Genomic DNA, 22872 nt, shown 5'->3' with positions numbered 1-22872 from the left:
GTTTCGCTGATGGCTTGGAGTCGTCGCTCTCGCAAAGACGGGCGCGCGTGTTCAAGTGGAACAGGCGTGCGGAGGTGCTAGCGCAGGCGAGAAGTGCGCAACCGAGACCGTGCGTGCTGAACTTTCCTCGCTCGAGATCAGGTTGTCGAAAAGTAAATTGCGAAAGTTGAGTAGTCGCGCACAAGCAAACAGTCACAGACGCCGATCGAATTTCGTTCAACTCGTCAGACTGACCCCCACGTGTCAACGTGCCAACGGGGGGTCATTTTGCCCATAGGCGCTGTGTCAAATTGGCACGACGGTAGCTTATTTTTTCCCGAAAATGTTGGTGCCGTTGGCTCAATTGACACAGGGTTTTCGTACGGGGGCCAGTCAGAAAAAATGGTGCCGTTGGCACAATTGACACCTCTGGTAGTCCACAACAAACCCTAAACCTAGCGCCCAAAACTGAGCTCGTTTCACTAAACCCTAAACCCTAGAAGTACTTACAGGTGTAGCTCGTCGGAACAACACGGTGCGCCCGTCGATTGAAGATTCTAGGTGCTCAAGTGAGCTTGTCAAAAGACTCAAGCCGCTGTTGCCTTCCTTGCTGTAGTCGTCGATCTCATAGCCATAGTTAGTCAAGGAAAGCAAAACACTTCTCAATCTGTGTTTACCTCGATCATGTTGTCCCCGCACCTCACCCATCCTCTCTGAAACAAGCTCAACAAATATGAACTTTGGCGTCAATTTAGACTGGAAGAATTCGTTACCACCAAGAAATACAGATGGTTCGAAGCCTTCAACATCAATTTTCATCACGTCTATCGTGTCTATCGTGCCAAACATTCCCGTGCGCATAGCGTTGTCAAGAGTAGTTGTATTCATCCAGCCAAGAGGTTCATAGTTTTTCTCGACAAACACCTTCCTCGTTTCATCATCACAGACTGAGTGCGTGTCTCCGATATTCAATTCCTTTTGTTGGAACAACTCGCACTCCCTTCCTTTGTGGTCAAGGCCTAGTCGATTTAATTGAAAACGCGTTTCGTAATTTTGCACAGCTTGTACGGAGGCACACATCAATTCCGCATTTCTTTCGAATGGTTCAAAGGCAACGACAGTGTGACCCAAGTGTAGAGCAGCGAGGGTAAACCATCCTATATTTGCTCCGACATCTACGAGTACTCCCTTTTTCGCCGTCTCGGGGGAACATTTAAAGGAATCGCCGCAGCCCAGAATATCCATCAATTTTTCTGTGTCTTGTGTTTCCCAGGCTCCAGCTTGCTCGATAGTATTGGAGACAATGTCCTTGACTTTACCTTTTCTGTAGACATGCATGGCAAACTGGGTGTGTAAAGTTCTGGCTTGGACTACTTGGCTATCATCACTCGAAGGGCCTACAAACGCCTCACATGCGGAGGGTCTGTGGGTAGCACTGGAACGCGAAATTACTTTGGCGTTGCCGACTTCTGAGCTTTTCATATGGGATTCACCCGCTTGATCTGACGACAGTAATGTAGCGCATCGATAAGACCGCTGAGAGAGCGTTGTGCAAAGTGCGATGCCGCCGATGACAACTAAATTTGCCAAGGATTGCCTGAAACGGCGCCTCATTTAAAATTGACTTTATTTGGCCACGCACGACTCCGGTTCTCACACATATGTACGTACCACTATGAAAAAAGATCATGTAAACTTCATGTAAATAAATAAACTTCATGTAATTTTCATGTAAATAAACTACCTTCGTAGTAATTTTCGCGTGATTTTGGGACCAGATCATCATGTAATTTTCCCAAATTACATCATCTCGTATCGGCATTTTTGGCCCTTCATTCGGAGATCATGTAAACTTCATGTAATTTTAAAAAACGAACGAATAGATCTGTTATTAGTTGTCACCGAATGAAGGGTCAGTTCGTGCATGTATGTATGACTATATAGTGAATGAATAAATAAATATTCATACATCATATTATCTTCAATTATTATTACCTTCGAAGGTAGTACATACCTTTATTTGTTCGAACGAAGGCCTGACTACTTTCACCGAGCCCATCGGCGAGATACCAGGTACCACGAACCGGGACGGCAACACCAACAGCCTGCGACCAGACATCCGAGTCGACGGCCTGCGAGACACCGGCATCACAATCCTCGCAGACGTCTCCATCACCCACATCATGGACTCGGCAGCCAACCACACGAGCCAACCACGACCCCGCCAAGGCAACTCGGCTCCCAGCGGCGATCCCATCATGAAACGCGAGACTGAGAAGAACAACAAGTACAAGGCTGCGGCTGAGGCGGTGCACAAGGAATTCATCCCGCTCGTGATGGACACGTAGGGACGGATGGGCAAACCGTTCCTCAACCTCCTCAAAGACGTCGCCGCACACACCGCCCACCGAGCCTCGGGCAACGTCAACGAGCGAACGCAAGCCATCTACGACTCCATCGACCCGCCGAACGAGCTCCGAAACCGAATCCACCTCCGCAACCTCGCCCTCGTACACGTCGCGCTTATCATCTCGCTCATGCAAAGGGTCGCCGGATTGACCGTCACCAACGACCGCCAGCACGGCGCTCGTGGCGGAATGTACGGAGCACACGAACACTACGTGCAGCTGTACCCGGTCACTAACTTCTAATAGACCATATTCCCTATCTATCGTTGACTCGTTGATTTGGGAAATTTCGATTATCCCGTAAGTCATATCTTCATTCGTACGAACGAACGAAGGTACGAAGGTATTTATTTATTACGAAGGTAAATTATTATGAATGAACGAACTTATTAATTAATAAATACCTTGATTATTATTTGATCGGTAAATAAGTTATTATTACCTTGCTTATTATTATTACTTCGTTCGTAAATTTCAGGAAAATAATAATAAAATAAAGTTTGCTGGATCACTTCACCAATTAGCATCACTTCCAAGGAGAGAGAGACCACAGCCAAAACACGCGCGACACATCACCTTCACGCTCTGGAAACAAACTTTTAAACACTTCGTGCAACAGATGGCGGACTCTTCCGAAATACAGTCCAAACCGGATGCAGAACTACAACGAAGCAAACGCGACCAACAAGATTCGTCCTTTTTAGAAACTCTCGTGCCGATTCCCGACTTCTTCTTTAACATCAAAGCGGAGATCGAACCCATCGGCGGGTCGAAATGGCGCATTCGTATATTTGGATACATCTTGTATTTCATCACTCTATGCGTGATGTTTGGATCTTTCGCGTACTACTCGCTTCCCGCGCAGCGCGTGAGCTTGGAGTCTATCGTCACCTCGGAATGGCAAAAGCCCGGCTTTGTGTGCAAGCCCCTCCAGAAGACCACTTTGCACGGTCTGAGCACGGACTGGAGTTTCGATGAGTGTCTTGCAAATGTGAAACCCCCTGATACGACGAACGTCAAGGCGGCGACCAAACACGCCAATAATGTCCACTACGACTATGACTTTGCGAGCGACGGCGACTCGAACAAAGGCGTCATAAGCTTTTACGACGAAAGGTATGCATCCTCTGTTTTGCAGAAAACCAACCAAGCATCTGAGGACTGGAAACGTGATGGATATTCGTGCTATCCTGAACCGCCGTACGACAATACTTATAATTTGAATTATAACTACACTGAATGTTTCGATGCCGTAAAGGTTCCAGGAGAAGATTCAGTAACCTCTACTACGAGTTCCTCCGATTCTTTCGCTTACTATCCTTTCGGAACCGATAATCTGGAATATGCTTACGGTAACGCTAACGTTTACCGGAGATTGGAAAATATTCATTGTTGCACGAGGTGGTGTGGTCCCCTCCTTCCAGGAGGAGCCAGAGTCGCGAACGGAGATCCAGGAGTGCGTGTCAAGGCAAGTTATTGTGCATCATCATCATCACTTGACCTAGAATCTGCCATTTCGGCTTGGAAGGAGATTCTTGAAACGCCGGCCGACCAGTATGGCAGCTTCGGCAACCAGTTGATTTGCTCAGTGTTCAAACTCAACGGCAACGGTTTCCGCTGCTTCGACAAGCCCAAACCCCCGACCACCAAGGAGCTCGCGATTCAACGCTACGCCTCGGAATACCCGCCCGCGACCATCTGCGCGCCGCTCAAGCTCAACAGCCCTTTTCAGTGCGCCCGCAACGTGGAGGTGCCCGCGACGACGCGACTGAGCCTTTCGGTGGCCGCGGCGCAGGCTGTGTTTGCGCTCACAGGCATCGCGCTGGTGGCGCTGCTGAGGAAATTCCAGAAGCCGTCAACAACGACCTCGGAGAGCTTGTCGACTGATGGCGATCTGCGTTCCATGATGCGAAAGCTTCGAAATGAGTTTCACTCGACGTGTGATCAGCTTCGCACCGGCCAGGACCAGCTACGCACCGGCCAGGACCAGCTACGCACCGGCCAGGACCAGCTACGCACCGGCCAGGACCAGCTACGCACCGGCCAGGACCAGCTACGCACCGGCCAGGACCAGCTACGCACCGGCCAGGACCAGCTACGCACCGGTCAAGGCAGGCACGAGGAGCTCATTCAAAAGCTCCTGAGCAAAGAAGGTGGTCGTTAGCGGTGTCCCTACTTTCGTTTACGTCATGTTCCTCTCATATGTCGATCGTTGCTTCATCATGTTCCGAGCGACACTAAAGTTTTTGTTCAAAGTTTCTTCTCCGTGTTTTTGTGCTACGTTTGTGAATGAATAAAGAAAGTCGTGTCACCCGATCAAGCACGAACGTATTTTTTCGCGACTCCGCCGATCGTCCCACGTGGCGTCCTCGAGTTCGGTGCCAAGACTCGCTATGGTTGTCGAGCTAAGTCGCACGAAGTATTAGCCCCTCGAGGTGTGATTTTGTGCGAAATTCGCACATAGATTTTCAGGATTCAACCGGTTAACATGTCCTTATTTAGATTGACTTGATTGGTTTGTCTTAATATCATATTGAACGAAAATAAATAAATAATAAATCACGATCGATAATATGAGCGATTCGATATTATAATAATACGAAGGTATCACTATGAAATCGCGAATGGTAATTTTGTGGTAATTTTGTGGTACTTTTGTGGTACAAATTAAATAATAGCCCGTTTTCGTCAATTTTTGTGGTACTTTCTTTTTTTTTTTTGCGGGGTCCGCGCACAGCTGGGACTGCATCGCGCTTGGCCAGCCAAGCGCGCTGCATTTCAAGCGGAGCGGCGCCGCCCAGCAGCGGGCACGCAGGAAAATATTATTGTTATTTGCATTATTATTAAATGCAAATAATAATAATATCGTGCCCACGCGCACGTAGCATATTATTGCTGCTGCTAATAGATATCTAGCAATAATATATATGTGTCGTGCTGCTATTATTATTAATAATAATATTTTTTCTCCGTGCGAAATATCAGTGCGAAAATTAAATAATTCGTATTAATATATGAACGAAATAAAACGTACAAATATTATTATTATTATTAACGCCGAGCCAGCGGCAAGCGCTCGCTTCATTTATTAAAAGTACCACAAAATAAGTACCACAAAATTATGTGGTACTTTTGTGGTACTTTCGGCAAATAAAGTACCACAAAAGTACCACTCAGGAATAAAAAGTACCACAAAATTATGTGGTACTTTTGTGGTACTTTATTTGCCGAAAGTACCACTCAATTTTGTGGTACAAAAGTATCAAAATTACCATTCGCGATTTCATAGTGTATGATTATTGTGATTTTTTGAAATCGTATGGCCAAATAGAATGTTGCCTATACGTGCTGTTTATATATGCATGCCTATCTTGCCCATCTTGCATTGCATACGTGCGTGCATATCCATACATCATCATAGGCAAAATATAGGCAAAATCATTTCCCGCCGTGCACGAATGAAGGTACCTCGGAGTTATTTTTTCCAGCGAGCGCGCGTGACTTGCTCCGCAAACGGACTCGTTCCGGATAAGAATTCCCCAGCGGCCGAAGAGATAGCTCTAGCTAGCTAAGAGTGATTTCATCACGAATGTCCGTCCGCAGGTGTATCGGCGAAGCCGACGATCGATACATACTTACAGCCGACTAATGCAGGTGGGTGGGTGGGATTTTGTGGATATGCTCCATCTTCTCTAATTCAACGGTCGAGGGGAGACATGTCCAGCAGACCAACCCGAAAGTGGTTTAGAATAATTTTTAGTAGCTTCTTCTTGGCAACTATTGGCCTGGTCACACCTTTGCTTCGAACTGCAAGCTCTGCACACCATGCTAGCAAACTGCGCTCAACTTCTTTCAGAAGGCACTTGAGCGTGGTGTTTCAGTCTGGAGGGCATTATGGGAAGAACGCAGTGCACTTCTTACTGCAACGGACATTCCCCGAAATCGACATTCGGTATACGCTTGTTGAGCGGAATACTAGGCTTGTGCCCTCGGAATATGATATTGTGGCCGAGAGTTGCCCTCATTTCCAAAGGCACGAGACAACCCCATGTCGGTACACATCAGGCGCTTGGGTCCAATTTTCAGGAGAACCTGGGAAACACTATCGCGATGAAAAATGGTGTCCGCACCATGAGATTCCGCTCGTTCGTTTGGACACAACTTTGAAGTATTATGCAAAGGTGCATCCTGAAACTCATTTCATATGGGCACCTTATGCTTGTGATGGGGTTCCTCGTCACAAGGCAACGCTGAAGAGTCGGAACCTCGACAATTTTTTTGACAGGCCTTTCCTCATCGCTTGGATCAGTTCCAACTGCGTGTCGTATAGGGCGTCAATGTGGCGTGCTTTGAAGCAAGTCGCCGATGCGAAAGGCGTAACTGGTGTCCACGCCCTCGGAAAGTGTGAGAACAACATGGATTCCGTAGGTAACCGGGAAGCACGAGGTTCAAATCCTTCGACCTACTCCAAATATAAGTTTGTACTAGTCATGGAAAACTATCCTGAGCCGGGATATGTATCTGAGAAGCTTGTCGACGCACTTGCAGGAGGCGCGATCCCTATTTACTACGGCGACATATCAGCTGCCAAACTCATCTTTAACGAGTCTGCTTTCATTCACATCCCTTCAATATGGAGATCCGTGAACGCTTCTATCGCGGAACCGCCTTCTTTCGAGAATTTTGTGCTGGCTGCAGAGTACATCATCGACATTAGTCGCTCGCCGTATCTTAAAGATTATTTGATAACAGATGTGATGGCGAAACACGAAAGGTTACCAGATTACGAGCACGCCGGCTTTCCTAGCATTCCTTTTCCGCCAGAATGTCTTGACCTTTCTGAAGCACTGATTGAAGAGGCCTATAACACTGAGCCAATTGTGCTGGCCTTGGATGCGTTGCGTTCGCGTATCCAACCGTTGTTGTGGCCCATGTTGAAAAGTTCACTGCAGAAACATGTATAATCCGATGACAAAATTCTTGCTACAACAATTTGTATTCAGGAGTCCACGTAGCTTTGCAGCGTTGTTGTGGGCTCCTCCAGGGTTGGTGCCGCAGCGTTGGAGTATGAACTTTAAAAGTTCCCTTATAGATGATGAGATACCCCGAGGCAGATTCGGATCGAGCGCAAGCTGACGCGTTGAATTTTGTCCTAACATCGATCGAAACCTGCTTAAATACGACTTATGAAGGTACCTTCATTCGCACCATCGAAGGAATCATACATACTGCAGTTTGTTTTAGTATCGGTGGAAAATATTTTCAGGACTACCGCGGATCGCTTTTGGAGACTGGCGGTTGATTTCGCATGCGAGGGGCACGATTTTCGTCGAAATATTGTGGCCAAATGAAAAAAAACAATTTGAACGAATCGCCCGGCGCACATCGCCCATGACAAGTCTACGATGGTTGGTTCATTCCGGCCGCGGGTCGAACGGTGCGGGATAGCGGCGTGGAGGGCACCAAGGGTACCGGGACTCGCACCATTCATCACATAGTTCATCGACGGGACAAAGCTGCACATGCTCGTTTTTCAAGCTGAACACGTCGTAATCGCCATCATCGTACGCCGCGCGGATCACATCGCCTCTCTGCTCCTGTTTCTTCAAGTCGTGAGAAACCTGAAGAAATATGGAAAGATCAAGAAAGATCGTCGTGTTTGACTTGTGGCCGGGGGCAGCGCTCAGAAGTTTCTTCGAGAAGGTATATTGCACTTTTCGTGCGAAGTATTTCACCTGTTGAATTGCTCGTGGCTCGAGCTGGGAAGTTGGATGAACCCGGTAGAATGTGTAGAGAAGTAGCCTCAATTGTTGCTTGCTTGTTTGCTTGCATATTGCTTGCTTCTTGCTTTATTTATTACCTTCGACGGTATTACGAATGAAGGTACGTATGTACGTACGAACGTACGTACGTACGTACGAACGTACGTACATATCTACGTACCTTCGAAGGTAATAATAAATAATTATCTTCAGAAGTTATTATTGCGTAAGTGCCTCCCTGTGGACGAATGACCCACGAATTATGACTAAGAAATGACGACGCGGTCGGCTGGTTCGGGACGAAGTTTTAGACGATTTGATCGATGCAGCTTCGATGAAGAAGTGCACATAGTTTAGATTTGAAGCTGAATTTTCATCGATGATCGGTCAACTTCGACGTCGACCACCGCCTCCTAAGAAGACGCGTTTGCGTCGTGCTTCCTTCAGAAGTGGCGTGCGTGTGAGGACGACGTGTGCGTGCACGCCAAGCGCAACGATAAGGACGTGACGCGGAACAGTCGTAGTCCAAAAAAAGGGAAGGCGTCGCACAGCGTTGTAGTCAGAAATAAAGTGACAAACGGTGCTCGCACGGTGACTTAGTCTACGATTTATGAAAATGATCGAAATGACGACCAATCAGAAGACGAATTGACGATGACGGGCCAATCAGAAGACGAATAAAATATCACAGGTTGGAAAAAGACTAGGTGGGAATTTGGTGCTAATAATAATAACGTGACTTCGTACTTATTACGTACTCGTCCCGAATTATTATACAAAAGTCCCACAAAATTCCCATTCGTGATTTCATAGTGAATGAAGATAATCATTCATATTATTATTACCTTCACAACGCAGAATTAACATGTCCCGACGAACATCCCGTGCGACAATGTGGAAGCGTTCTCTCTTTCACGAGTCCGTCAAAGGATCAACGCGAAGGTTCCGTTGTTCTCTGCTCATACTTTTTTTGCTTGCGGCTTATTTCCGCACTGCGAGGCATGCGAGGCACTGGAACTCGGAGACCAACTTCGACCTCGACCCTTGCACCCAAAACTATCCTGCAGCTGCTGAAAAACTGTACCACGATCGAGGTGAACGTAAACTTGTCGTGGAGGTTTCGCATGGTCTGGGGAATCGATTGAGAGCCATTTCCTCGGCTGCAGCTTTGGCTCGTATTTCGAATCGCCAGCTACACGTAGTGTGGATTCAGGATCTTCACTTGAATGCCTCTATCCGTGATCTGTTTTACGTTTCTGATAGTCAAATAATCGAGCAATCTTACTTACAGTGCGCGCTGAGCTCCGAGACGTATGTCGTCTATGACTACTTGAGCGATCCGGTGGACGAAAGCAGACGCCCGAAAATCAATACTCACATAAGCGAGCATATTTACATTCGCACCGCCTACAGGGTGATCGGCAAAGAGAAAGACGATTACGCCGCAAGTTTGGCGAAGGTTATGCTTTCTAGATTAAGGCCGTCGCCCACTGTTTTAGACTTTGTCAACCGGATAGAAAAGCAATTAATGGTCCAAACTGGTCAATCGACACGTGGAACCGTTGGAGTGCACATACGGATGCAATCAGACCTTGAGCGAGACGTCCCAGGAATCAGCAGCTTAGGAAACATGGACGTTCGAGGCGCCACTTCTAGAATGCTCGACGTTGCTGCGCTGAGACACAGGTGTCACTTCAAGCATTTCCTGAATATAATAAGGATCAGGCAGCTTGAAGACCCTTTTGCGAGTACATACATCATATCTTCAGACTGCACGGAAGCACGTGACGGCATGATTCAGGAACTTGGGTCCAAAGCGTTCGTCCCGGAGCTGCCAGAATACAGAGGGTGCATGGATGGTAATCCAAGGAACACTGTTTGTGTCCAACTTGCACTTGCTGAGATGCTGATACTTTCGAGAACTTCCTCGTTCATCTATTCTTCTCATAGCTCATTTTCAGAAGTTGTAGCCTTGCTCGGCGGATTCACACGTGGTCGTGGCAATCTCGAGTCTGGGTGTTTGGGTGGGCCGGATTTGCTTTTTAAGTGATAGACGTTGATGTGTACAATACCGTCTTTATCACAGAAAATCAAGAAACAATGTACTCCACCTCACTGTCAATAGACCATTTGCCATATCGTTGACTTTCGGTCGGCAGTGAAGTTACCATACGATCATCGGTCGGTTGCAAATACAGACACGCGCTTCGAGCCAAACATTTTGGGTCGCGGGTGTTTTATTTCTCTATATGGCGCCCAGTGTGGACGGCGAGCGCGCTGAGCGGCTTACTTATACGCTGTTTGGCGCCAAACATGGAGGACGCCATCATCAGTAGTGCGCATAGGTGCTGCCGAGCTCGCGTCGTCAGATATTGCGTTGCACCGCTACCTGGAAAACGAGACAGAGACCGTCCAGAGCTCGAACCAGGAAATGCCGGTTCAATTTATGGCGAAATTCTTCATACGAAGGTATATATATAATTATGGCGAAAATTCTTCATATATATTTAAACAGGCATTTCTTTATTTATTACCTTCGTATTAGTCAATGCCTCTATCTGTTGAGAAGGGTCGCGACTCAAAAAATGCCTGTTTAATTTATACGAAGAATTTGGGCCTGACTATCTAGCTAGGCGCCATAGGGGTAAAATAATAAACACCCGCGACCCAAAAGACCCAAAATGTATTACAACCGTCCGAATTCGGGTCCGACCGACGGTCAACGACGATATAGGGCAAATGGTCTTGTGGCAAGCTTGCCGCTAGTGCCTGCCTATGCACCACACATTGATTTGAAAGGATACGCATGATCACAACTGCGGCAAGCCATCTAAGTCGAGTGTTCAGATAGAGTTAGGAGAGGGAACGCCTTAGTTTGAAAGAACAAGGGCTACCTGCAGTCGCGTCCGTCGCCCCGACCTGCAGGGACCCGTGCTACTAGCTACGAAGGTAGTATATAAATACTGCCATAATAGAGGTTTTTCCCCGCCCTCTCACAGCGCTCCCACGTCGATTACTTTACTGATCGGGGTTAATTTCGAGCGTGTGGGTCCGCCCCCAGGTACGGTCCAAGGGGCGGTGAATCAAAATAATTCAGACTCGAACATATTCTCGAAAATTGTTTATGCCGAAGGTATTATTATTCGGCTTGCGTGGATGGTACGTATCTTCGCAATATCATATCCTACGAAATTTATGTTTTAGTGGCATGGGAGACGTTACGGGGATTCGGAGCATTCCGAGGGCCGTACATCCCTCCGTCCCTATCGTTCGTAACGATCGAGTCAAGAGTGTTCAAGGGGGCATGATTGACGCAGAATATTGTATTTCACTCGTCTTACACAAAGCCATGTACCTCCCTTACTTCAGATTCTCGGCCCCGTCGGCGGCGCGGAGGGCGCCAAGCTCGGTGGGCGCCATGGTGCCACAGATGGTGGACTTGGAGAACGCAGCCTCCGCGTCGGCGCCGTCTGCCACCTCCTCCTTGATCTTCGCCTCGATCCACTCGTAGGTCACTTTGAGGCCGTCCGCGAGCTTGACGGAGGGCGCGTAGCCGAGCTTCTCCATGATGAGGTCGTTGTTGGAGTTGCGACCGCGCACGCCCTCAGGCCCCGGGATGTGCTTCACGGGCATGTTCGGCTTGCCCGCGAATCCGAGCGCCAGCGCCTGCATCTCGTTCATGCTCACCATCTCGTCAGAACCCAGGTTGACGGGCTCGGCGAAGTCGGACTTGGTCAAGCGGAGGATACCCTCGATGCAATCGTCGATGTAGGTGAAAGAGCGGGTCTGCTTTCCGTCGCCCCACATCTCAACCTCGGTCGTCGCCGTCGCGGCTTTTCTGCAAAACGCAGCGGGCGCCTTCTCGCGGCCGCCTTTCCAGGTACCGAAGGGGCCGTAGATGTTGTGGAAGCGCGCGATGCGTGTCTGGATGCCAAAGTCAGACTGGTAGTGCTTGTACACCTCCTCGGAAGCGAGTTTCTCGAGTCCGTAGGCGTCCTGGGGCTGCGCGGGCCAGGCGTCAGCCTCCTTGAGACCTGCGGAGAGGTCGGTGGTGAGCTGCGCACCCTCGGGGTAGATGCACGCGGATGAGGCGTAGAAGACGCGGGTGATGCCCTCGACGCGGCAGGCCTCCATCATGTTGAAAGATATCATGATGTTGTTGTAGAAGATGACGGAGTGGTTTGACTGGATGAAGCCCATGCCGCCCATGTCCGCGGCGAGGTTGAAGCAGTGGTCGCAGCCCTTGAGAACATTCTGGCAGTTCTCGAAAAGGCGAAGGTCCGCGAGGATGAACTCGTCGCAGAACATCTCCTCCTGCCGATAATAGGTGCAAAATGTGTCAGCAGCAGGACACAATCAACGTGATTTCATAAACTACAAGAAGGTACGAAGGCTTTGAAGGTACCTTACTTCGAGGGTACGAAGGTACAGTACCTTCATATGTACCTTGCTTACTGCGAAGGTACCTTTGTACGAGTGTAGTTCCTTCATACGAAGATAGAAAGGAAAAGGGAAAATCTATTGACTATGAGGAAAAACATGGGACCGAATTTGCCGGGGACGCACCGGCATATGCTCGTTTCGCTTCCAGTCACAGCCAACGACGAAGTGTCCCTCTTCTTTCAGCCTCTGCGCGAGATGTGAAGCTATGAATCCGCCGGCGCCGGTGACACATATTTTTAGCTTTTTCTTGGGCCAGTACGGCTCGGTTCCGTAGATGCCGCGAAGCTTGAAACCAGCTGCAGACATTATTTGATTAGATTATCGAAATTGTTTTGTACCTTGGAAGGTATGTAGTATGCCGCTTTCGTAAGTTGTGCTCAAGGCTGGGTGCACGTTTGGTGGGGTACAGGAAATTATGCTAAAAAGTTCCTCGAGCGAAGTAATAATAATATCTTCATAATATTATTAATAATATTAATTTAAATAAATATTACCGTACGTACATAATATATGTACGTAATAATAATAATAATATTATTATTATTTATATTAGATAGATACCTTCATTCGTTCGATATTCGTTCGTAGACCTTATTATTATTAATAACGAACGAAGGTACATATGTACGTACGTACGTACGTATGTATGTACATATGTACATACCCTCGAAGATATGTACGAATGAAGCAAGTAATAAAAGGTACATATTATTAAGTACATATTATTATTATTATTCGGCATAGCCGAACTTACACGACTCCAACTTCCAAAATGTAACAATCACCTGGTATCGTTTATCAAGGTCGAAGGTCTATTCGTCTCATACATTGTCGACATTTTTGACACCATTAAATCAAGAACTATATGGTCTATCGTTCTATGGAGTGTCCACATTTTTGACATCATTAAATCAATAACGATGGTCTATCGCTACATATAGTTGATGACATTTTCTTATTTTTAGCTCGAGAACCTTGATTGAGTCAGCTGCTCATATAGTTGGTTCTTCCGAGGTACCTTCGTACCTTCGTAGTCTACGAACTAACGAAGTTTAGAGGGATATCTATCTATCGATCTTCTCGTAGACTAACTAGCTATCTAGAGCTAGTCTACACACGTATATCAGACCTAGGGAGACGTGATTCGACCCAGCCATACCGGTAATACGAACTCGACCTCAGACTCCGTGCGCGTACGACGAAATCGCCAACTCCCGGCTATGCCGACCACCCAGAGGACGAACGAAATTTCCCTCTCACTCGCGCTCACAAATCAACCACTCGTCCTTTGGAGATTTATTATTATTCGTACCTTCGTTCATTCGTACGTAGAATAATGAAGCAAGGTACATATGTATATATGACAACGGAAATGAAAGTAGTCATCAGTTTCCAATCAATCAAGCAAGCATGTATGTTATTATCTATCATAATATTTAAATACCTTCGTAATATTATTAATAATAATAATTCTCCAAAGGCCGAACCGTTCGTGAGTGCGAGTGACGGTGAGGTGTGAATCGTTCGTCCTGTGGGTGGTCGGCTAGCCGATGAGGCATGCGCGTATACGTATATTATACACAAACTATACTACTGTCGTATACGTAGATAGTTTAGCATCGATCGTATTAATAATAATAAGTAAGGCTTGAAATACATCTTTATTTTTCAACCCTATTTAAATACCCGTTTATATGAGTAAACACAGTGTGACAACTATATGGGACACTGACTCAAGATTCTCGAGCTAAAAAATCAAAAATGTGGACAATGTATGGAACGAATAGACCGTCGTTCTTAATTTAACGGTGTAAAAAATGTCATCAACTATATGTAGCACTAGACCATCGTTCTAGATTTAATGGTGTCAAAAATGTGGACAATGTATGAGACGGATAGACCATCAACATTATTGATGAACGATACCAGGTGATTGTTACATTTTGGTAAGTTGGGGTCATGTAAGATCGGCTTAGCCTTCGGCTAGCCGAATAAGGTACATATGTTCTTTTATTTTTATTCATCATATTATTACAAGTAATAATAATATTAATAATAATAATAAGGTATAATAATAATATGTACCTTCATTATTCGTAATAATATTACATATTATTACCTTCGTACCTTCATTATTCGTATATCGTGTAACCATTATTATTCGAAAATCTCCTTTTTAAATGTTCCGCAGAATTGGCTCGCGCGGCACGCTGGCAAGTTTTCGTATGGGGAACAAACGGATCAGCCCGTCAAATTTGATTTTTAAAAAAAACCCGTAACACATATGCATGAAAGGTGGACAATACACCCCCAAAATCCGAGGTTAAACCTCGGGTAATATTTTCCCGAAGACTCCCCCATTGTTACGCCCCGGGTACGATCTCAGGGTCCATGAATCAAAATAATTTTGACTGAAACATTATGTAATAATGCGCAATAACAATACCTTCGTACGTATATATGTACATATCTTCGCACCGTAAAAACCATTTTAGCCTCAAAAAACGCGAAGGAATAATTATTAGTCCTACCTCTGAAAACTCGGGAAAAATCCATCTGGGGTCGCGGGAGCGAAGGGGTGCATCCATCCCGGTGGCTGCCCGGAGCCTGTCCGGCGCTCCACGCGGCGCGCACACGCCTACATACCATGAGACGTGCACGAGCCCACTAACCATGCGGAGCGATGCCCGGTCCCGCCGCGCGAACCCACGCGCGAACGCCCGGTCCGCAGCCCGTCCGGCCGCGTCCCATGTCAGATTAAAGGAAAGTCCCCTCGCGTGCCAACCCACCCCCGGCAACGCGGCGACGTGTGACGTGGCACCACGACCGCAACCGCGCGGTGCCTCCCATGCTGCCATCATGGCCGTCGCCGCGCGCCCCGCGTGAACCAGCGAGCGCGGTGAGAAGGTCGCGGCGTCGCCGCGGCTGTCGTGAACCTCGACGCGCTGCGTTTCCCTGCGAGCCGCAGTCCCCCGGGTTCCTATTCGTCCCCAGAGCGCGCCACGCCAGCCTCTCCATCCTCGGAGGTGATGGCCGACGCTACACGGCACACGCACATCGCCCCACGCGGGGGGCGACACGCGTGTACGCCCGTCGTGGACGACCCATCGCCGGGGCTGGTGCCGCGGCTGGCGCCGCCGAATCTTTCAGATCTCATAGGGGCTCGACCCAAACGTCGCGCGGTTCGACCGCCGACGACCCGCGCGCACACTGTCCTTCCTCTCCAAGGCCACCCGGACGCGCGCGACACCCCATCCTTCCCCCCCGCCGTCCCGGACGCGCACCGCGTTGCGGTTTCACTGCGATACGACGTCGCGCGCGAGGTGCTCCTCCGTCCCCATCGTTAACCTCGTGCGCGCCAGGGGCAGACTAACATATAACACATAACCCTCACACAGTAACTAGACTACAGATGAAAAATCCTCTGGATCATCTCTGAAATCCCGTGATTTGACTTTTTTTCGGGCGTGTGAAAAGTGATAATAAGGTCAAAACGACAGAGGGAATAAAAGCTGGATATGCGGTTGCGGCAAATTGACCCATCAGAAAAACGCAAATACGTGATGATCGTGCGTAGATGAGTGTCAGATATGCGAACGAGTCTGCGGAGATCGAAGAGGAGACTGTGAGAGGAAGCTTGGGACGAGTACGCACTAAAACAACTGCATCGTGACTTTTGCATAGGTCGGCGGCAGGCTTTGGCAGAGACGCCCGTATGTATATTTCAAGAACATAAAATGATGAAGACCAGCTCATCTATCCGCAGTACTGGGAGTGTGGAGGATGTGTGCGGACCAACTGAATTGCTCGGAAAGATAAATGTGAGGTCAGCAGTTGATGCGTCACTCAAGTGTGATGGCCAATCGTGAAACCCGAGCGCCTTCGAGCCTATTTATTTTGTGAGCGGGTAACGGTAAAGCTTGTGTTAAACCTCCGGGAGCTAGCCAGAAGCCCAAGAAAGTGGCAGGTCCGATATTCACTTATTCACCGACCATCAAGAAACTGCATTTAATCCGCGTCATTTGCGTGACAGCGACCCTACGCTTGATTCGCTTTGTGCCGGACTAAGAGCTTCAGTTTATCCTAGTCATGAAACAGTTTCGGGGGCATGCCTAATAACAAGAGGATTCGCCGAACGATGAAACTCAGAAAATCTCAAGGAAATTTTCAAGCGGATCCAGAGCACCTCACATCAAGTGGTATCGTGGGTTTAGACACCAGAAATATCCCGCTAGCTCAGGAATGAACTCGCCTTGTCCTTTGTCCACCGGACTGACTTCACCACTCACCGGATCTTGCTCGGGAAAATCCAAGTAAAACGGACAATCCTTCAGCCAACCTTTACTATCCAACCCATCTTTTACAACTTCATGCTTCTGCGCAGTGTGCGTTTCAACAAATATTGATTTGACTCTCTCCGTCATTACTTGCAAAGTGCTTTCATCTCCAAAAAGTTGGTCTTCGCAGCCGTTACAGTCGATGTCAACATGATCGACCATCCAAAACTGGGACAACAAGGTTCCTAGCGAAAAGGTAGAGACCCTGCTCGCGGTATCATCGATACCTCTTCCATCAAATCCTCCGTAAGATAATGCGTTGTTCTTGCGTGATAGTTGAGTTTCGGCATCTTTTGTCGATACAGCGCCATGATACAGGTATGCTGTGCTGTGGGAAAGACCATTCAATTCGAGCGTGGCACGGGCATATTCGACGGTGAGGGGATCGGCTTCGACACAGGATGCTGTAACAGGAATGTATGGTCTGTTCATCCCGATAAATCGAAAAGCATCGATTATCCATCTGCATGTCCCACCGCCGAGTTCGAACATCACAAAACTCTCCCGCGCGGCTTCAAGCGTTGCCATCGTTAGCGCAGCTCGCTGGTAGTAGTCCACGTCGACATCACTGCGTTTGGGACAAGGTCCATCGTGCTCGTATTTATGGAAGTCCCTTAGCAGGGAGAACTGGCGTTCAGGTCTGAATAGATGACGGAAAGTTTTCGTTTCCCAGTCCACACTGACCTTACCCCAATCGTACATCCATATTGGCTGAAGAGTGCCGTACGGTGACATGCAGCGTGTGCCGCCAGCTCCTTGGGAGCTCTCGGCACATAATTGTCGCCGACCATCAATTGGTCTCTTGTATACTTCAAGGTCTCGCGAATGCACCGGGCATGGTTTGATGGACAACGGCGAAGGAGCGTCAACGAAAGCGACTGGGCGGTGGGAAGGAACGTTCCTGGAGGTGTACCGAAGAGAAATAATACAAAAAAGAAGGACGAGCGAAAATGAAATTGCCAACTGCTTCTGTTGTGCATGACACAGAGACGCTGACATCGTGTGGACGATTTGATCGTTCAACACGTGATTATAACTTTGCCTCGTAGGGATAATGAACCAGCAGGCCACTGTCTTCTGTCTGCGGGAAACACAATCAACAAATAATATTAAAATATGATAATATATATGATGATAAAATTATATTTTCGTTCGTTCGTTCGTTCATTATTCTATCTGTACATATGTATGATATTATGTACATGTACCTTCGTAATTTATCCGTCCATACGACTTTTATTCATATGCATGCATGCATGCGTGCGCACGAAAATTACGGGTTACGGGGAGGCAAAAATAAAGTTACGGGGCCCCATAACTTTTTTCGGCCATTATTCCGAACCCCGCCCGCCGTTAGTTTAAACCATTATTATTAATAATATTCCTATTAATTACCTTTAGTATTACCTTCATACCTTCGAGCGAATGAAGGTACCTTCATCATCATTATTATTATTATATTTGTACCATAAAATAATATGTACGTAATAATAATATGTATGTACGACACGTATGTACACTAGCTAGCTATTGTAAAAACCATTTTACTAAATTATTATCAAAACATTATTACTAAAACATTACTAAATCCTCCGCTATGTCCACGGGGACTCCATGCTCGTCATCAAGCAAATGCGTAGTGAGATGAACGTGCGCAGCAGGGACATGCGAGCCTGTCACCACACTGCGTGTACCATCCTCAGCGAATTCACGGACCAGCCGTCTTTCGATTGGATTCCCAGAGAGCAGAACACCGATGCCGACGCGCTCGCCAGACATGCCTGGGAGCTCGGCGGCACCGTTGCGCCGGTCCGCGTGGGCCAGCGCCACCTCCCCGTCGCTATTCCCAGCATCCAGCAGCACTTTCCCCGCGTTCAGCAGCCGGCAGGTACTACGTCAGCCAGCACACCAGCCAGAGGGATCCACTTCAGACACAGCAACACGCCACTCAGCGGAATGGAGCTCAACGCCGTCGTCGGCGCCCCGACGCGTCCACCCGCCCCGGTGGCTCGTCGAGCCCGCGCCGCAGCCGTCGTGCGCAACACCAACTTGGGCTCCGTCTCTCCCTCCGACACGACCGAAGAACACGACCTCTCTCGTGGTCGCGCAGAAGCTCTACATGCAGCCAAATTGGCCTGGACGGACTTCGCCTGGGACCCCGAACCCCTCTTGCCTCTTCTCCCACCTGAGTCTGTCTGGTCCTTGGCCGACGACGATATCCGCAGAGACCTGGAACCGATCGAACCCCGACTTTTTAACTGCCCAGCCACGGAGGTTGTTCTGCGTTTCAGATGGCTCTCTCTACAGGCCGTGCCCAAACAATGCTCGCTCGCCTGGGCTGACTGCAACCAGATCGTTGCCTCTTGGATCCTCAACGCGACCACCGACCGCGAGAAGACCGCAGCTGGGGCCCTCTACAACTTCCTGCCGCTTCTGCTGCTCTGTCCCCCGCCTCGCCTTACCCCCGCGCAGACCCGCAAGTTCATCGAGAAGTCCACCGTGCGCTTCATCCGAGGAGAATGGGCCAGCCTCTTCTCAGAAGCCATCAAGCGCGCCTGCGAAGCGAAGAAGAATCAGTCCGAGCGCGCCCTCAAGTCTCTCGAACACCAAGAATGGCTCCTCCGACAGCGGGAAACTTGCATCGCCAACGCCCGCGCACGTGCCGAGCTACCAACAGCTTCTTGGAAAATGGAAGAATGTCGTACTGAACTCATCGAACGTGGCCTGTACACCCGCAGCGAGCTCGGCCCTTCTGTGGACCACCCTACGTTGCGGAGATGGGTCGAAGCAGCCCAGCGCGAGCTCCTTGCACCCGACATGGACGCCCGCACCTTCGAATTCGCGACGCTGGAACGGGCCGACGAAGAGTGGCGCAAAAATCAGAACGATCAGCGCATCATCAGGCGTGCTCTCTTGTTGGTTCGAGCCGGCGAGTACTCCGCAGCCGTCACCGCCTTGGAAAACGCCTCTATCGCTCCCGCCATCGAATCCACCCTCCTGGCCCTCCGCGACTTGCACCCCGCACCCAGTTGTTTTTTCTCACCCGAAGGGCAAATTCCCGAGGATAACCAGTCCTGGCGGTCGAGGCTCGAACAGGTCAAAGACGACATCAACGAGCACACCATCGACGACTCCATCATCATTCGCGCCGCGAAAAAAGCCGGCAGGCACCGCTCGCAAGACCGGTGGGGTTGGCGCTCCGAGCACTGGCACCCCTTGCTCGGTTCCGATGCGCTCAAGGACCTCCGCTTCTTCATCATCGAGTTCCTGCGCGGAGAGTGCACCGACCACTTCTACCAGAGTATCGCCGGATCACGGCTTACAGCGCTATCCAAGCCCGACAACCGCGGCATCCGTCCAATCGGCATCACGGACGTATTCCGTAAACTCGCCGGCCGAGTCCTCAACATCCTCTACCGCGACCACATACGAGACTCGCTGATTTCCCAAGACGGACGGGTGCTGCAGTTCGGCGTCGGCCACTCTCATGGCGCACAGATGTGTGCAATGGCTGCCCAAGAACACCTGCGACTTCACCCGCAACATGCGATTTTCTCGCTCGACCTCAAGAACGCCTTTAACTGCGTCAGCCGCGAAGCCATTGCCCTCGGAATCAACAGACTCGGAGAAAAACAAGGCCGCGCGATGTTGGGCTTCTGCCTCGCCATGTACTCTGGCACTAACCCTTTATCTTTCTTTCTGAGCACAGGCGAACACATGAGTGTCGACGCCAAGACGGGCGTCACTCAGGGGTGTGTCCTGGGGTCGGCTTTCTTCTGCCTGGCTATCCAGCCAATCATCGAAAAGGCGCTCGCGTCCACCTCTGTCCAAGGCGTACACGCGTACTGCATCGCGGACGACATCAACCTCGCGGGCGAACCCGGACAACTCATTCAAGCTGCCACACGCTTGCAAGAGAGCCTCCTGCTGAATGCGGACCTCACCGTCAAGAAGATCGACATCCTCTTGGGATCGCAATGCCGCCGAATCGACACCACCGAGCTCACCGGCATAGACGGCCAGATCAACATCATCAACACCGTCGGCGTCGACGTCGGCCAGGAACGCGACTGCGACTCCGGCGCCCGCATCGTCGGCGCCCCCGTCGGCTCCCCGGAATACGCCGCGAAGTTCGTCGCTGACATCGTCGACAAGCACCGCGCCCGCCTCGATCACATCGCCAAGTTCGGCGAGGCCGGCCACGCACAAGAGGCGCTCTTGCTGCTGCGGCTGTGCGCCTGCCCACGGATTACCTTCCTCCTTCAGTGCGTCCCCTATAACGTCGCTCCCCAAGCCTTCAACGATTCCTACAGGGACATTCTCAGTGCGTTTGGACGCATCGCCGGCATCACCGAAGATCTCGACACGGCTGACGAAGTCACCCGCGGACGCATCGCCCTGCCCCTCAGGCACGGCGGCCAAGGCCTCACCGACCCCTCTCACATTGCAGACCAGGCCTTGGTCGCCAACTGGGCAGCATGCGCTCCGCTCCTGGCCAAGACAGCCCCCGCGCTCTCCGACATCGCCAACGAGAATCCAGGCCCGCGCCGCAGCACACGCAACGCCGCCACCACCCGTCGACCGGAACACAGCCAAAGCGGCCCTTGCCACGGACACATACGGCCCGCGTGGGACAGAATCCGCAGTCTCGGAGACGAAGAGCAGAAAATTTTGGCAGTGGATTTCTCCGAGTCCACCGGTGAAGATTTCCCCGTGAAAGGACTGCAGCGCACGCTCTCACACCTGGAACACGAGCGCCGGTACAAGGGACTCTTCCATGACGCTTCCCCCGAAGTATCGGCCGCCATGCACTCCCTCTCGAGCCCCCACGCAATGACATGGCACCGCGTCTGCCCTTTCGAACCGCGGCTCCAGATCGCCTCACACCTCTGCAAGATGCGCATCCGACAGGAACTCGACCTCCCCATGCCCTGCCTCACCGACGCGCACAACAACCAGCGCCTCGCATACTGCTGCAACCCGCCTCACGCGGCCCTCGAACCTCGCCATGCTCTCAACCACCTAATCTGCGTCCACACCAGCAACGCAGGAGGCAACCAGACCAGGACACACGACAAGGTAAAATTCGCCGTTCAAGCGGTCTGCAAGTTGGGCGGCCTCACTACGTTCACCGAGCCCATCGGCGAGATACCAGGCACCACGAACCGGAACGGCGACACCAACAACCTGCGACCAGACATCCGAGTCGACGGCCTGCGAGACACCGGCATCACAATCCTCGCAGACGTCTCCATCACCCACATCATGGACTCGGCAGCCAACCACAGGAGCCAACCACGACCACGCCAAGGCAACTCAGCCCCCAACAGCGACCCCATCATGAGACGCGAGACTGACAAGAACAACAAGTACAAGGCGGCGGCCACGGCGGTGCATAAGGAATTCATCCCGCTCGTGATGGACACGTACGGAAGGATGGGCAAACCGTTCCTCAACTTCCTCAAAGACGTCGCCGCACTCACCGCCCGCCGAGCCTCGGGCAACGTCAACGAGCGGACGCAAGCCATCTACGACTCCATCGACCCGCCGAACGAGCTCCGAAACCGTATCCACCTCCGAAACCTCGCCCTCGTACACGTCGCGCTTATCATCTCGCTCATGCAAAGGGTCGCCGGATCGACCGTCACCAACGACCGCCAGCACGGCGCTCGTGGCGGAATGTACGGAGCACACGAACACTACGTGCAGCCGTACCCGGTCACTAATTTCTAACTCAGGGGTTAGGGGTTAGTGGTCGGGATTCGTGGTTAAATACCTAGCTTCTCAATAAAAGATACAATCATCGATTTTGCGATTTTAGCTCGGCGCGCCCGTCGCCCGCGCGGGCCGGGCGCTTCATGGGCGCTCGGCGCGGGCGCCCGCGCGCGGAACTAAAATAATAATAATAATATTTTGGTTCCATAGCCGAGCACACACGAAACC

General features: G+C 50.0%; 11 protein-coding genes across 11 annotated transcripts; 6 read left to right on the top strand and 5 right to left on the bottom strand.

Annotated features, from left to right (window-relative positions):
- Window positions 1-468: 468 nt before the first annotated feature.
- MICPUN_64984 (hypothetical protein) lies at window positions 469-1593 on the bottom strand (the record flags this gene model as incomplete). Its single annotated transcript, XM_002506904.1, has 1 exon — window positions 469-1593. The coding sequence occupies one exon, from the start codon at window positions 1591-1593 to the stop codon at window positions 469-471; it is 1125 nt and encodes a 374-aa protein (XP_002506950.1).
- A 740-nt stretch (window positions 1594-2333) lies between these two features.
- MICPUN_64983 (hypothetical protein) lies at window positions 2334-2630 on the top strand (the record flags this gene model as incomplete). Its single annotated transcript, XM_002506948.1, has 1 exon — window positions 2334-2630. One exon carries the CDS (start codon window positions 2334-2336, stop codon window positions 2628-2630), a length of 297 nt encoding a protein of 98 aa, XP_002506994.1.
- Window positions 2631-3006: 376 nt separating this feature from the next.
- Window positions 3007-4551, top strand: MICPUN_64982 (hypothetical protein; the record flags this gene model as incomplete). The annotated part of the gene is made up of 1 exon (XM_002506947.1): window positions 3007-4551. The coding sequence occupies one exon, from the start codon at window positions 3007-3009 to the stop codon at window positions 4549-4551; it is 1545 nt and encodes a 514-aa protein (XP_002506993.1).
- Window positions 4552-6103: 1552 nt separating this feature from the next.
- Window positions 6104-8893, top strand: MICPUN_53219 (fucosyltransferase; the record flags this gene model as incomplete). Its single annotated transcript, XM_002506946.1, has 1 exon — window positions 6104-8893. The coding sequence occupies one exon, from the start codon at window positions 6104-6106 to the stop codon at window positions 7349-7351; it is 1248 nt and encodes a 415-aa protein (XP_002506992.1). The 3' UTR covers window positions 7352-8893.
- A 121-nt stretch (window positions 8894-9014) lies between these two features.
- Window positions 9015-10199, top strand: MICPUN_53218 (predicted protein; the record flags this gene model as incomplete). Its single annotated transcript, XM_002506945.1, has 1 exon — window positions 9015-10199. One exon carries the CDS (start codon window positions 9015-9017, stop codon window positions 10197-10199), a length of 1185 nt encoding a protein of 394 aa, XP_002506991.1.
- A 187-nt stretch (window positions 10200-10386) lies between these two features.
- Window positions 10387-10957, bottom strand: MICPUN_64978 (predicted protein; the record flags this gene model as incomplete). The annotated part of the gene is made up of 2 exons (XM_002506903.1): window positions 10387-10567; window positions 10863-10957. 2 exons carry the CDS (start codon window positions 10955-10957, stop codon window positions 10387-10389), a joined length of 276 nt encoding a protein of 91 aa, XP_002506949.1.
- Window positions 10958-11457: 500 nt separating this feature from the next.
- Window positions 11458-12993, bottom strand: MICPUN_92683 (predicted protein). The gene is made up of 2 exons (XM_002506902.1): window positions 12716-12993; window positions 11458-12463 (listed from the first exon to the last, which is right to left on the bottom strand). The coding sequence occupies exons 1-2, from the start codon at window positions 12896-12898 to the stop codon at window positions 11510-11512; spliced, it is 1137 nt and encodes a 378-aa protein (XP_002506948.1). The 5' UTR covers window positions 12899-12993; the 3' UTR covers window positions 11458-11509.
- A 1419-nt stretch (window positions 12994-14412) lies between these two features.
- MICPUN_64976 (predicted protein) lies at window positions 14413-14616 on the bottom strand (the record flags this gene model as incomplete). Its single annotated transcript, XM_002506901.1, has 1 exon — window positions 14413-14616. The coding sequence occupies one exon, from the start codon at window positions 14614-14616 to the stop codon at window positions 14416-14418; it is 201 nt and encodes a 66-aa protein (XP_002506947.1). The 3' UTR covers window positions 14413-14415.
- A 1005-nt stretch (window positions 14617-15621) lies between these two features.
- On the top strand, window positions 15622-15939 carry MICPUN_64975 (predicted protein; the record flags this gene model as incomplete). Its single annotated transcript, XM_002506944.1, has 1 exon — window positions 15622-15939. The coding sequence occupies one exon, from the start codon at window positions 15622-15624 to the stop codon at window positions 15937-15939; it is 318 nt and encodes a 105-aa protein (XP_002506990.1).
- An 840-nt stretch (window positions 15940-16779) lies between these two features.
- On the bottom strand, window positions 16780-17928 carry MICPUN_64974 (predicted protein; the record flags this gene model as incomplete). The annotated part of the gene is made up of 1 exon (XM_002506900.1): window positions 16780-17928. One exon carries the CDS (start codon window positions 17926-17928, stop codon window positions 16780-16782), a length of 1149 nt encoding a protein of 382 aa, XP_002506946.1.
- Window positions 17929-18573: 645 nt separating this feature from the next.
- Window positions 18574-22676, top strand: MICPUN_64973 (predicted protein; the record flags this gene model as incomplete). Its single annotated transcript, XM_002506943.1, has 1 exon — window positions 18574-22676. One exon carries the CDS (start codon window positions 18574-18576, stop codon window positions 22660-22662), a length of 4089 nt encoding a protein of 1362 aa, XP_002506989.1. The 3' UTR covers window positions 22663-22676.
- Between the last annotated feature and the right edge of the window lie 196 nt (window positions 22677-22872).

The sequence above is a fragment of the Micromonas commoda genome, chromosome 17 (genome assembly GCF_000090985.2).
Source record: "Micromonas commoda chromosome 17, complete sequence".
Lineage (NCBI taxonomy): Eukaryota > Viridiplantae > Chlorophyta > Mamiellophyceae > Mamiellales > Mamiellaceae > Micromonas > Micromonas commoda.
The sequence above is the reverse complement of the archived record's forward strand: the minus strand, read 5'-3'. Positions and strand labels throughout refer to the sequence as shown.